Below are 15,727 nucleotides of genomic sequence, written 5' to 3'. Positions count from 1 at the left end.
CCTGAAAACTGGTACCAACAGGAAAACTTATTTTTAAAAACTAAGTAAAGTTCAACATTCCACTATTAGATACAAACCTTGTTGCCTAGAAAATAATAGTGGCAGACGAGAATGATTGGATAATAAAAAATAAAAGGTAAAGGGAATTTCCTGATTGGTTTAGGAAAGCACCTCCTTTCCTAAGTTTCACTATAACTACAGGCTGGAAAACACTACGTTTTCAGATGACTGGGGACATCTCACTTTGTTTGGCCTGATCAAATAAAGTTAACTCCTTGACACCTGAACCTTCTTTGTCTGAGAGATTTTTTGAACTACAAGATCGACTTCTACCACATCAGTGTTCATTTAGATATTGTTGAAAAAAAGTATACTTTTCAAAGGGGTGTACTCCGCAGAGCACATACATAGATGTCAAAACTGTGTATTGAAATGATACCCTGATATAACATCATATTTTGTCATGGACAACTCACCCTATTAATTGTTTAGTTAAAAATGAAACGAAATGCAACCAAGATCTGGAAGTGTCACAATTTTGTTCTTTATTTGCAAAAGAGACAAAGAACATAATATTTAAAAGTGCAAACTATGTATAGATGAGTATACAATGCAATATTAACACAAATATAAAACTTTCAAAAAACTAGTAACAATAAAAAGGTAAAACAAAAAATAAAACTATAAAGCCAATAAAGTGCAAAAGATCGTGCACAGTGTTTATAAAGTGCGAAGTTCTTCATGTCTTTTGCTGACACTCTTCCAAAACGACGTTAGAGGAAATCTCTCTACAAGAATTCACCGCCATCTGACAGTCTTTATAGTCCGCCGAAGAGGAGTCATACAGATGCGTGCATTTCCGAACCTCTTCAATCAGATGCTCAGTACTTGGTCAATGTCGATGCTCGCCATGTTGTTCTTTTGTGGACTCTGAACTTGCCGGAAGTAGACGCCAGAAATGCGTACTATGCTGCCAAACCGACCAATCACAGCGCTTGCGGTCCGCGTTGAGTTGACGCGTTGTTACATTTTTGGAGAGGTGCGCGTCAGGCTACGGCGTAGGGTACGCACAGGGCACGCGGCTCTGCGTAGGCTACGCCGTAGGTTACGGCGTAGGTCCTACGCAGAAGTAAAAATCGCCCATTAAGGAACAAATTCTCTTCCAGTGATCCTGCTTCAGTGTGGAAAGGTCTGAAAGATATCACCAGTTACAAGACACCATCCCCCAGCACTTTGGAGAACAACAACTAGCTGACGACTTAAACAAGTTTTATTGCCGGTTTGAAAAAACACCCCACACCCGCCCTGAACACCTCTCCACACAACCATTCACACCTTCAGCAACCCCCCTCTCTCCCACACCTACAATTCAGATCACTGAAGAAGATGTGCGCCAGATCTTCAGAAAGAACAAAAGAAGGAAAGCACCAGGCCCAGACGGTGTGTCACCAGCCTGCCTAAAAATATGTGCTGACCAGCTGGCCCCCATCTTCACACAGATCTTCAACAGATCACTGGAGCTGTGCGAAGTCCCCTCATGCTTCAAACGCTCCACCATCATCCCAGTCCCAAAGAAACCCAAAATTACTGGACTTAATGACTACAGACCTGTGGCTCTAACGTCTGTGGCCATGAAATCATTTGAAAATCTGGTTTTGGCCTATCTGAAGGACATCACTGGTCCCTTACTGGACCCCCTGCAGTTTGCCTACAGAGCAAACAGGTCTGTGGATGATGCTGTCAACATGGGACTGCACTTCATCCTTCAGCATCTGGACAGACCAGGGACCTATGCGAGGATCCTGTTTGTGGACTTCAGCTCCGCTTTTAACATCATCATCACGGACACCCTTCAGAATAAACTGGCACAGCTCTCCGTCCCCACCCCTGTCTGTCAGTGGATCAACAGCTTCTTGACAGACAGGCAACAGTTAGTAAAGCTTGGTAAATTAAAATCCAACACCTGCACCATCAGCACTGGAGCTCCTCAGGGCTGTGTTCTCTCCCCACTGCTCTTCTCCCTTTACACGAATGATTGCACATCTAAAGACCCCTCTGTCAAGCTCCTGAATTTTTCAGACGACACCACACTGATCGGCCTCATTCAGGACGGTGACGAGTCTGCTTACAGACAGGTGGTAAAGGAGCTGGCTGTCTGGTGCAGTCTTAACAACCTGGAGCTTAACACGCTTAAAACTGTGGAGATGATCGTGGACTTCAGGAGAAAGCCCCCTGTTCTCCTGTACTCATCCAGAATTAGCAAAAGGGCTGGTAAAATCACTCTGGACCCCTCACACCCAACACACTCCCTTTTTGAACTGTTACCATCTGGTCGACGCTACAGAGCACTGAGCACCAGAACGACCAGACACAGGAACAGTTTCTTCCCTCAGGCAATCCATCTTATGAACACTTGACATTAAACGCGGAACACACAACTCTATTTTACATTATTTATTCACCAAATTTGCACATATCAGACCTGTACATACATAATTGTCTATATTGTGTTTTTTCTGTTTTGTACATTGCCTATTTCTATATTATTGTATTTTTTATTATTATTATTATTATTATTTTTATCATCTGTGTTCTGTCCTGTTGCTGTCTTTCTGTTGCACTGTGGAGCTTCTGTCACTATAACAAATTCCTCGTATGTGGAAACATACTTGGCCAATAAAGCTCATTCTATTCTATTCTATTCTATTCTATTCTATTCTATTCTATTCTATTCTATTCTATAAGTTTAGATGTCATTATAACAAAGTAAACATACATATATCTATATAAAGTGCACAATCATCAGCAATATTTGCCGTGGCTGTTTTGGGTGTTTTAGGGACTATTGTTCCTGCAGCGCAGAACAATGCGATCGGCGGAAATAATCGAGGGTTCTGAGCATATTCACCGGAAATACGGAGTCGATTATTAGTTAAACCATGCCTTGTGTAAAGTGCAAGTTGCTCTAGGACTTAAAGATCATTTAAATTAGTAGTTTACCACAAAAATGACAATTCTGCTTTTATCTAATCCCCTGTAAATTTTTCTTCTGTGGATTTAATGACATTAATATTGGTAACTTAACATTATGACTCAATTCAATACTTAGTAAAGGACCCAAGAGTGTCAGTAACGCAGTATGTATGGCTAATTTTTGTACTTGGATTAGTTTCAGGTAAGCAAATGTACATTGACACTTCAAGGCATCACTTACATTGTTTACACAACATAAGCGTGATGAATTCAGCAAATCCATTTTAAAGAAAGCACACTGTTAATAACTCTGTTTGTTCTTGTTTCCTTCCCATCTGACTCTGAAGAATACAGACTCATGGTAACGTGTGTTTCAGAGATGAGCCATCATGCACATCATATCAAAGGATAATGGGGTTCATCACCTGTTACTGCTCCATTAGTCACGCTGTGAGCAGAAAGCAACCCCCAGTTCAAAGGGTAGATATTTCAATTCCTCCTACAAAATGACTTGCACATGTTCAATTGTGTGATTCCACATGTCACTTCATCTTGTTACTGAATTTACTCATATGAGCCATTTTCATCTCTCAGTTCAAAACATGGCATGCAGATGCTCTATTTTCCAGTTGGTAGTCAGCAGTTGTGACCGCTGAAATGGCACCCTGTTGGATTAATCCTGCCAGTCCTCTACACAGCCTGATCAGATATCCGTGAGATGTTGTCAAAATTGTTTACTTGAGTGGACAGGGATTTACGGCTATCTGTGCTAGTTCTTCCTCTAACTCTCTCCTTGTGCGTCTCATCTCTCCCGAAGCAATGACAGATAAAGGCCGCTTTAAACTCCTCTCGAAACTTGCCTGTGAGTAAGAAAAAGTCCAAAAACATGAAACATATACAGTAATTATTAAACTAAAGCAACAAAAAATAAAACCACATCATTTAAAAAGTATTGTTTAACAGAAAACTATGGGAAAAGGGGAAAAATGAATCACAAACAACTGCATATATTTTTATTGCAATGTATTAAAAATCATTCCATGCATTTAACACTGAAGATCTGATTTTCTGTTTGTGACTGAGTGTGCATGTGAGAAGCAAGGTGACATATGGGGAGATTTTGAGGATGAAATGTTTACTTTATAATACTTTTGATTTCAAATACATTGAGATGCATTAATGGTGTATTTTTACATTGGTTATCGGTTTAAACTTCAAAACACAGTGGACAAAATATTACGGTGAGGATTAAATTGATTATTTCCTCTTCAAACTGTGCACCTTACTGAGAATTCTTTGAAATGGTCAGGTAATGATGTTATCAGAGATGTGCTCCTGCTGGTTACAAAGAGAATATTGCAATGCTATTAAAGAATGAATAAAGCTAAAATGAATAAATTTAATGCTTTGGGATTTTATGTGCAAGAAATGAAAGGTGTGATGTATCAGTGTGACCAGCAGATGGTAGAAATGATATGTTAGCCACAAACCGCTTAGGAAATTGTAGATGATTGGGTTGGCAGCACTGTTGGCGTAAATAAGCCAGTGTGAGAAGGTGAACCAAGCATAGATAGTCTCTCTATTACCTGTGTTCTTAAAAGCACCAAATACTCTGAAGATAGACAAAAAAAAAGAAAAGAAAAAAGAATCATAAAGAGTTTCCAACATTATTAATAAATATATATGAAGATTTTGGTTCCAAAATTAGATCAATCAAAAATCTTGTTTTTATTATGTTATCATGTTTTTATTGTGTTTTATTGTGTTAGTTAGCTGTATTTTTTAAAATATTATGGCTTAAATCAATACAAACCAACTGCAGTTTGATATGCACAATAAAAAAACATAATAAAAAAATGAGTTATCTCATTTTGGAACCAAACTCTTCATATATACTGTGTGTATATATTATGAGAGAAATCAATAAAGTGGATGGGGTTTTCAAAAGCACAGTCCTCCTTACAACAAGACATGCACATGTTCAATTGTGTGATTCCACATGTCACTTCATCTTGTTACTGAATTGTATTTACTGCAATGTTCTTACACCATTCTTTCTTAATGTAGTATAAATGGTTCTGGATTTTATGCATTCTGTAAGGTGCAAAAAAAGAATATCACACATTCATAAAGCTTTCATAGATTTTTTCTTTTAGATTTGTCATTTGTTTGCCTTTGTGGCAATGGATTAGCGTAAATGCAGACTTAAATTACATTTTCATTTAGGATTTTTGACAGACACTTTTATCCAAAGGACCTTTTATCCTTTCAACATACAGTATGTGTGTTGTCCTTGGCAATCAAACCCATAACCTTTGTGCTGTTAATGCAATAATCTACCGCTAAACTCCAGCAACACTAAAGAAAAATAAAACTCTCCATCAGGGTACCAAACCTTGGTCTTATGCCTGTAGGTGGAGAGATACTGTCCACATTCTAACACAGCTTCAGCCTAAATAGCTTTTCACATTTCTAACCAATTGGACATACGACTTTTATCTAGCAGGTGACAAAATGGATGAAAAAAATCACTTAGACTTACACTAAAAGGGGGACTCAAGCCGACCAGAATGTCAAAAAGACTCAGGGAAGATACTCAGAATAACCCATCATCATGGCTGTGAGTTTTGCATGGCTAAGCACCCCTCACATTTCCTCAGAAAATTCTTCATAAATCAATGATTTTGTATTTCAAAATGACTAATGTAGTATAGATTCTGTTTTAACAAAACTCTACATGCTGTATTTAATTGATACAATCTCAAAAGTCTATTCCATGCCTAAAGGAGGGATTTGCTTCTCATTTCTTACCCATTGATTATACTATCCGAAAACATACTTTTTAACTTCATTACATTATACATTCTTTTAAATGTTCATATTATATTCAACATACATTAATAACATATCAAACCACATAAAAGCATTACATTTGACCCTATTTTGTATGTATAGAAGGATGAACGTTATGAAACTTGTCAAGAAAATCCCTGGGTCAACATTTTGTTTGTCACTGTGGTAATATGTGTTCATGAAATTACCTGTGCAAGTTGTAAGTTGTTTAGCTAGAGATAAGTAATGTTTATGTACCTTTTCATGATGTTGAGTACACTGATGGGAAGATAACAGAGGGCAAAGACAAAGAGTACCACCATCAGCATGCGAGCTGTCTTCCGTCTGGCTTTAACCTGTTTGATCTCAGCTGTCACGGTACTGGTTCTGACTTTAACTGATTCTCCAGAGCCTGAGGCCTGTGTGGAACACTGCAATGACTTCCATTGCCTCTGAAGAACCGAGGATGTACCAGGAATCTGCTCAGAGATAAAACACTGCATGAAATAGGCAGCACTTTACATGAGCAGCAAGACACAAATTGTGTATAGTTAAAGGTATTATTACATTTTATTAACAACCTAGTGAGCTAGAAAGAATGTGAAATGTTTGAAAGGTTAAATGTAAAGAATGCTTACATACCTGTTGACACCAGAGATTATGACAGATCTGAATGTATGCCAGGACCATCAAACATAATGGAGCAAAATATGTGACGATAAAGAAGCAGGTATGGTAGACTTTAGGGTAGATTTCATCTGTAAAGAAGCAATAACATATAATGGATAGTTAAACCAAATCAGCTACACAATATTACACTATGTAGATAACAGAAAGGTGAATAAAGATGAATGCAGCTTGTTATTTAGCAATGCCACCAACTCCCCATTCTTAAATACTTCGTGATATTTTGAATATAGCAGGCTTAGGCCTTATTAAATCTTTGAAATGGATTTCCTTTTTCTTTTTATAACTTTTTAATTAATCTTAATATCATGCTCTTGGAGTTGAATATTAATTAAAATGACTGTACATCTCTTGTTTAACAAATTGTGAAAAGCGCTCCAGGTTTACTTTACAAAGGCGCTTGGGAGCTTTTCATGGTTAAAGTGTGATGAAGAGGTGGATTTTTACTTTTGTATACTTTATGTATATTCTCAGATTTTACCATGTTTGTTGTTTTCTTTAGAATTTATTACCTTTTTAAGTGAATGTGAAATGTATTTTATCTGAAGGATGACGGTCAGATGAGTGTCGGAGCCAGGAGTGCAGTAACTGAAATTTTTAATTTAGTTCCGAAGGTCTGGGTGCACAAGAAATTTACAAGGTGGGTAAAGATAATAACATATGTAACATTTTCTTTGCAGAAATGTACATACATGTGTCAGTCATTGCCTTGGTAACGCAAGAGTGTACAGATGACAAAAGATGTAAATAGCGATCACGTTATGGAGGATGATCAGATACTTTTGTACCTGATCTGTCTTTATACTCGCTCAAAAAGTGTGCTGGTCAACAAAAGAAAAACTGCTGGCCAAGCAACAGACAAGTGACCAATCCTGAGTGGTGTCATCACTAGCTCGGCCTGATTTTGCCAAGTGGTTGATGTCCTCAGGGCAACATATTTTGTTGACCTAAGGACAACATTTTTATAAATAAAACCTAAACCCACACCAAACCCCATTCCTACCCATAACTTAACCCTAAAATCAGAGGGAAATGATAAGTGAAAAACAATGGTCTAGAAGCACCTAATCCTGGTTGTAAGATTAAACTTAAAATAAACTGTAAACTTATTTCTGAAATCTGATTGGTTGATTTAAATGTTGTCCCAGGGTCAACATGATGTTGTCCTAAGGACATCAACCACTTGGCAAAGGATAGCCGTCATCACTACATGCATTTGACCGGCATTAGACAACCGTGTGGTGAATTCCAAGTTGAGAACAGTTTGTAATTGTGCTATGCCGAACCATGCTCAAGTGAAAATATAACAGTAACCATTTCTTAAGTGATAGTTCACCTGAAAATAAAAATTCTGTCATAATTTACCCACCATTTTGTAATTTCTAACTTGTATGACTTTCTTCCTTCCGCAGAACACAAAATAAGATATTTTGAAAAATGTTGGACTCCATTCATTTGCATCGGTTTTGTGTCCATACAATAGAAGTGAATAGGGGCCAGTGCTGTTCGGTTACCAACTTTATTGCGGGCTGTTATCGAAAGCATTACCGATTTTTTATATTAAAGAATACTTTCGGGCTATCAATATGAAATTATACAAAACAACAATTTCAAACACAAGGGTCAAATTTGAGTGGTGGTGTAATTTCTCATTAATAAAAATCTGAATGACAACACAAAGGAACAAATGATCATTTAATGGAGGTAAACTCGCTGTGAAATGTCTCTTCATTGTCATTGAGATGCTTGCACACTTCCGAGAGACTGTGATTGTCTCTGAAAACAATCTCACTGAATTTTAAAATAAACAATTTGAATGGAAATTAATTTCCCCTGTACCAGCGTATGAAGCAACAGTTTAGTGCACATGGCAGTCCTATTATCAATACGAATCTTTGAAATTTAATTTCCCAGTTCATCAAACACCCTGCTGAGAGAGACAAATTGCTTCAAAAGCATCTTGTGCTGTTTGGAATGACAGTCCAGCTTTGCAATATTTTGCAGAAATGTATTTTAATCACAGTATTTGTGTGGCATTCATATAGGGAGAAGACTACAAAGGTGTAGCAAGCGTTGATAACAAGACCCTTTACTAAATCTGCTCAAACGTATGGTGAGAGGCGATGCCTTTTAGTTCTGTGATTATTTCACACCTTTGGCTAAATCCAGATATCATACTGTCAGCTTTAGGAATTTTTTTATCATTATAACATGTGAACAGCAGTTCCCAAAAAAGTGACAGTTAATCAAAATCAAAACATTTTTAAAGACCTTGTTTTAAAAATCAAATATGGGCAGCAAAATTGGTCGCCCAAGAGTAGAGATATTGATCCTCTATCGTGTTCTCTTTGATCTCATATGGCATAGGCGTATTAAGACCTCATGGTGCCCCTGGGCAACAGCCCCAGAGGTGCCCCATCCACCTACCTACCCACAATTGATCAAGCAGGAATCCACTTATTCATGTATACAATTTTATAAGAATGAATCCTTCTTATCATTTTACAGCATACTATTTTACAAGAATAAAACATTAACATGACACTTTTGTAGAACAGAACACAAAAAACAACTCTTTTATCAAGTATTTTTAACAATGTCTGTAGTTAAAGGGACAGTTCACCCAAAGCATGTCCTCATTTACTCACCCACAAGTTGTTCCAAATCTGTATAAATGTCTTTGTTCTGATGAACAGAGAGATAGATATTTAACATTACAATAGTCAAAAGTGCCACAGAACTGTTTGCTTTTCGACATTCTTCAAAATATCGTATTTTGTGTTCAACAGAACAAAGAAAACTACAAAGCAATTTTTCCTACTATGGTATTGCTGGTTAAGTTGGTGCCCCTAAAGTCTTGTGCTCCTGGGCACTTGCCAAATTGCCCATATGGTCAATCTGCCTATGTCATATATGCACTGAATTCACAATGAACTGAAATCAAGCTTAAAATATTTCATCTGCCATTATCTGTTTATTAAGCAAAACAAAGATTTAAAAAGAAAATCTGAGATAAATATGTATTTTTTAAAAAGAAACTATAAAGGACTTTTTAATTAAATGTCATTGAGAAAAGCAAACACATATACTAAGGTCAACATCGAATGTTGTTTGCAACCTATTTTATTAAGACTAGAATACACTAGTGCCTTCCGTTTGTTGCTGACCGTGGCTGTGTTTCCCGATAACGTTGTCTCTTAACGCGCTACGAAAGTAGTATATATGCGGGACATTGTGTTAAAATAATTGATGGTGACCTTTGACCTTTGCAGGGGGGGTTGAATTACTTCCGGACCACCCACGTAGTGAGGGACTGCCCACATCGCGTTGACCTTTTGACCGTATCCGCCCACGTTGTGAGGGACCGCCCACGTCGCGTTGACCTTTTGACCGTATCCTCACATATTGTAGGGACAGCCCATTTGGCTCCCTTTTCCGGGGATCATGTTTGGACATGTTTTTATGAGGTTTTGACACGTATCTTATGCATGAATAAATAAATATGGGTTTTAAAGGAAATTATGAATAAATAAAGCAATGATTAAATAAATAAAGCAGCGAATAAATAAGTGATTAAATAAATAAAGAATTGTTTAAATAAATGATTAAATAAATAAGTGATTAAATAAATAAAGCAAGGAATGAATAAGTAAGTAAATAAATGATTGAATAAGTAAGCAATTAAATAAAGCATTCGATATGTATATATATATATATATATAAAAATATATATGTATATACAGTATATATATATATATATATATACTGTATATATATATAGGATGTGATAACACTAACGTTTTCCAGAGAGGATAGACAGCATTCCTGACATTATACTGAGAAGCCTCTGTTTCAGGGAGACATTCCTGAGCTGCAAACACGCCAACTCGTAAATTGTTGTGACAGCGCGCATTTGTAACGGGTGTATTTCAACTTGTTTATGTCCGGCTCTGTGACAGCATTGGACGTTTTAATCCTCTGTTTTTTTTTTTACATCGATAGCTTGAAATTGACCCTATTCATGTACGTGAGAACACGCTACGAGCGGATTATCTCAACACATCGAAGTGTTGTTTCCCACCTGACATCTGTAAATCACATGAAGCAGTGTGTGACTAATCGATCTGCGTCATGCAAGAGTGTCCAATGCAATCTATATACGGTTAATGACAAACTATAATCTCGCTATATCTCTAACTACTCAGAAAACAATTTATGCTACTAATTTCCACTAACATTCTAAACATATCCGCGTGTAAAATGAAATACAAAAACACGTTTTATTCATCATTATCTGTTTTGTTTAAATCTCAAACCCTTCTCACACGTGTCTAATTGTACAGGGGCCTCCATGAAAATGGCTTGACCAAATTAATGTTTGTATGTTTGTATGCGTGCACAAGTGCTGACCAAGAGCGGTTACCTTCCAGCGTTCATGTTTCATAAAATGAAAAAAAATAAAAAAATCTGAGTATCCATTCTTCAAACTGTGTCTACAACACTGTATAATTAAAGCACATGTTTTCCTAACTGCATGGAGCAGTGTCTTTAAATGGTGTCCATGATGTTGCCCCTATCCTGACTGTTTTCCTTCTGTCTGAGAAGATGCCAGTGCGTCCACCAACCAAGGGTGAAAACATCTTTATTGCTAGTGTTCATAATGTTAGAACCTTGAGAAAGTCTATGCATCTGTGAATTGTATTTTTTGTATGTATTTTGATCTCTGCTCGTGTGTGTAGACATGTTTGTGTTCCAGATGGGTGTGGCCTCTGTTAACCAGCTGGAGATGGTGATTGGTCCTACTATGCACAGGCCACACATATGAGGACTGCCCCAAACACTCACCCAGGGCCTTTGAGCCTCGCTGACTCTTGTTACCTTTGTGTTTCGCTAGCATTCTGGTAGCCTATTTTCTGCTATTGTTGATATCTTCGACGTCGTTAATTATGAGTGTTGTCCCAGAGAGTTATGTTCTGAGACATGAATCTGTGGAGTGTTTATTATTGTACTTTAAATCTTGAATCTCCTGTTATCTGAACGTTGTCTGCTTTTACTACGATTTGGATGTTAATTTTGTTTTATGTACACTCTGAAACTTTGTAAATAATTTTGTAAATATTCTTGTTTATACTGAATTGCCAAATTAAGGGACGTAGGGGGTTAGATGCCATTTTGTTTATATACATCTTTTTGTTACTTTGTTTATGGGTATGGGAGGTAGGTAAGTTGATTGGTATTTTGTTTTCTTCATTTCCATTTGAGGTTATTTAGTTTTCAAACAAAAGGGTTGTTTTGTTTATTGTTTTCGCCTTGTCTGCCCCTGAAGATATTCCCTTTGAAAATAAAATAAATTTGTTTATTTGGCAACTCTCTGGTGTGAAGAAATCTCTTTTTCTGTTACGGCTTACCCCTAGAGGTTGTAACAATAGCATCACAGCAGGCAGTTAGGTGTCATGGCGGTGCGTGGAGAAGAACCCAATTGCAGGCAGGCAGTGAAGGGGTTAACAGAACACGTTTATTTAAGTAATCAAAACACAAAACAAAGAGCCGCGATGGGGAAAACCAAAAACTAGACAATAAAGTTAACTGGACAAAAAACACTAAGACAAGATAAAAGAACAATACCACACAAACATTACTAATGAACTTACAAAAACTTGACTTGACTAGGGCTTTCAACAGAACACTGGAAGAGACAGGAACATGTACAACCACATGCAAAGAACAATCCACGAGCAACAAGACAAAGAAACATGAGGGTATATATAGGGAGAGACAAACGAGGGATAATGACACAGGGCAGGTGTGGGTAATAAAACACTCAGGGAAAGATAACAAGGAAACGAGTGGAGCGGGCCGAGAAAACACATGAGAAGTAAAAACAAACAACTCATGGTTTTCTCACATAAAACCTAAGGACTCTGCCCCGATCCCGCCACATGACTAGAATTTCATAAACAAGACGGTGGGACCGTGACATTAGGTGATTCCTTAAAACACATAAAGCAGATTCTGATTGAACAGCAAGAATCCTTAAATTGAATGTACGTCATGTTAATTTCATGAATGTTTTTTATATCATGCCTCCAGGTTGTATCATAAAATAAGTCAGCTTAAAGTTTTAAAAATATTTTTTTACATTAAAAATAAAAGTGATTCTATCAAAGGTATGCCTTTTTACATAATTGTTTATATGATTCGAAACTGATATTCTTTAAAACATTTAGAATAGTTAAATCTCACACATCCTGTTATTAAGGCATCGGGCTTCCTGTTTCCTGCATCGCTGCCGGCGGCTTATTTGTATCAGTGCACTTACACTTCGCTCTAATATTAGTGTATTTTATTATCGTTAATTATTATTGTCGTTGCTAACTTATCCTGATATCTCAATAAACCCGTTCTTGTTATTTACTTGAAGATTCTAAACCAAAAGTGATAGTTAACTTAAGGCCGTTAGCATAGCAATAGCGTGTTAGCTTGCTTTCTGTTTAGACTGTGGAATATCATCTTGCCTCTGGTTTGTCTTGTGTGGTAACAGTTTCTCTTTTTAAGCGAGTATACTACGATTCATCGAGCAACCTTGGTAAGTTGGAATTTCACTTAAAATCTGGTGAGTTATGGCTTCTATTCCTATTATTGTTACTTGCACCTCATGTCATATGTTTAGCTTAGCCTTCTCTGTCAGCTGCGAGGGTTTTATATGCGATAAATGCAGGGAAATAGTTAGGCTGACAGAGAAGATCTTAGAATTAGAGTCTCGCATCCAATCTTTATCTGAGGATAGTAAGAGTGTAACGACCATAGAAAACTATTTGAATGCGAGCAACATTAGCGCACACAGCTCGGTTCCGGTTGAAAATCCCCCGCAGCTGGGAAACTTCGTGACTGTGAGACGGCGTAGTCGCAGGACAAAACATCACTCTACCGTTCCGATTACAGTCTCGAACAGGATTGCCCCGCTCAGTGACGCACCAACTGAGAAACCTGCTGAAAGTGCCCTAGTTATCGGTGATTCTATTGTTCGGAACATTAACATAGAGGCACCAGCCACCATAGTCCAATGTTTCCCGGGAGCCAGAGCACCTGACATCAAGTCAAATTTAAATGTGCTGGCTAAGGCTAATCGTAAATTCAGTAAGATTGTTATTCATGTCGGCACAAATGATGTTCGACTCCGTCAATCAGAGATCACAAAAGATAACATTAAAGAGGTGTGTGAGCTCGCAAGCAAGATGTCAGACACTGTAATATTCTCTGGCCCCCTCACTGCTTATCGTTGTGATGAGATTTATAGCAGATTATCATCACTAAATGGCTGGTTGTCTGAGTGGTGCCTGCAGAATGATATAGTTTTTATAAATAACTGGAAGAGTTTTGAGTGCAGACCTGACCTGTTGAAACGAGATGGTCTCCATCCCTCCTGGACTGGGGCTTCCATCCTGTCTAGAAATATGGCAAAAAGTCTTAATAATGCTAATGCTAAAGCTTGACTCGCTGGGGCCCAGGTCAGGGAGCAGACATAATGGCTTAACCAACTGTCTGCTTGCCGTCTCACGTCGCAGAATACACAAAATGTACAACATGTAGTAATCCGTTCTCCCAAACATCACAAAATAGAGACTGTGTCTGTCCCCCGGATTAGCAAACATAAAATAATGCGTAAACCTCTTGAAAGTAATTGAATAAAAGTTAAACAAACTAAACATGAACAAAATACAGACAATCAACTGTTACGACTCGGATTGCTAAATATTAGATCTCTCTCTAATAAAGCACTTTTTGTTAATGATATGATAACAGATCATAAAATAGACATGCTCTGTTTGACAGAAACATGGCTGAAACCAGATGATTATATTACTTTAAATGAATCTGTTCCCCAAGATTATTATTATAAACACGAGCCTCGTCTAAAAGGCAGAGGGGGAGGTGTCGCAGCACTTTACAATAACTCTCTTAGCATTTCCCAGAAGTCGAACTCTAAATATAATTCTTTTGAAGTCATGGTTCTTCATGTTTCAACACTTAATACTAAGGATAAAACACTTTTAAAATTTATTCTAGCTATTGTATATAGGCCTCCAGGGCACCACACAGATTTTATTAAAGAATTTGGTGGGTTCTTATCAGAACTAGTACTGGCCGCAGATAGACTCCTTGTCATTGGTGATTTTAACATCCATGTAGATAACAATACAGAGGCCTTAGGAATGGCTTTCAAAGACACTCTTAACTCCATGGGCATTAGTCAACATGTGTCAGGACCCACTCACCTTCGTAATCATACTTTAGATTTAATACTGTTTTACGGTATAAATGTGGACGACGTTAAAATCCTTCAGCAGAGTGAAGACATTTCGGATCATTATCTGGTATTATGTTTGCCTCACTGGCCTACGGCTGCAAATAAAACTCATTGTTACAAATATGGTAGAACAATAACTTCAACTACCAAAGATGCGTTTCTCGATAATCTGCCCGAATTGTCTCAAATCGCTAGCATGAGAAATAACGTTGAAGATCTTGACATTACCACTGAAAATTGTAATTCCACCTTCTCGGTAACGCTAGACACAGTTGCTTTTCTACGTTTAAAGAAGATTAAAAATGGCAGCCCCACACCGTGGTATAATGAACACACTCAGGCTCTAAAGAAAGCGGCCCGAAAAATGGAGCGCAACTTTAAGAAAACTAAATTAGAGGTACTGTATTTTGTACAGCATGGAAGGATGGTATTCGAAAATACAGGAAAGCCCTAAAAACTTCTAGATCCGTCTACTTTTCATCACTAATAGAAGAAAACCAGCACAACCCTAGGTTTTTATTTAACACAGTGGCTAAATTAACAAAAAATAAATCGTCAGTGACTTCTGATCCTGTATATCAGCATAGCAGTGATGAATTTATGAACTACTTCACATATAAAATCCAAGATATTAGAGAAAAAATTATAACAATGCAATCAGAAGTGAAACCCGCTGAACAAACTAACTACAGCGCCCTTAAGGAGAAAATGCAATTATTTTATACCGTAGATCAAGATGAGCTGTCTAAAATTATTAGATCATCTAAATCAACAACATGCATACTAGACCCTATACCTACAAATCTACTGAAAGAGATGCTCCCAGAAATTATAGATCCTCTTCTTGGTATTATTAACTCATCTCTGACATTAGGACATGTGCCTAAAGCATATAAGGTGGCTGTTATAAGGCCCCTTGTCAAAAAA

At 37.4% G+C, this 15,727-nt stretch overlaps 1 protein-coding gene across 1 annotated transcript in view; it reads right to left on the bottom strand.

The window, feature by feature from the left end:
- Positions 1-2,675: 2,675 nt before the first annotated feature.
- Positions 2,676-15,727, bottom strand: part of hcrtr2 (hypocretin (orexin) receptor 2) — a 96,160-nt gene continuing 83,108 nt past the window's right edge. Inside the window, exons 4-7 of the mRNA XM_057341813.1 lie at positions 6,448-6,563; positions 6,064-6,284; positions 4,464-4,585; positions 2,676-3,833 (exon numbers count right to left, since the gene is read on the bottom strand). Coding sequence (XP_057197796.1) covers positions 3,664-3,833; positions 4,464-4,585; positions 6,064-6,284; positions 6,448-6,563 — 629 coding nt within the window. The 3' untranslated portion in view covers positions 2,676-3,663. The remainder of the gene's footprint in view (positions 3,834-4,463; positions 4,586-6,063; positions 6,285-6,447; positions 6,564-15,727) is intronic.

Source organism: Triplophysa rosa, linkage group LG9 (genome assembly GCF_024868665.1).
Source record: "Triplophysa rosa linkage group LG9, Trosa_1v2, whole genome shotgun sequence".
NCBI classification, from domain to species: Eukaryota; Metazoa; Chordata; class Actinopteri; order Cypriniformes; family Nemacheilidae; genus Triplophysa; species Triplophysa rosa.
Note: the sequence above shows the minus strand (reverse complement) of the source record. Positions and strands in the feature narration are given on the sequence as shown.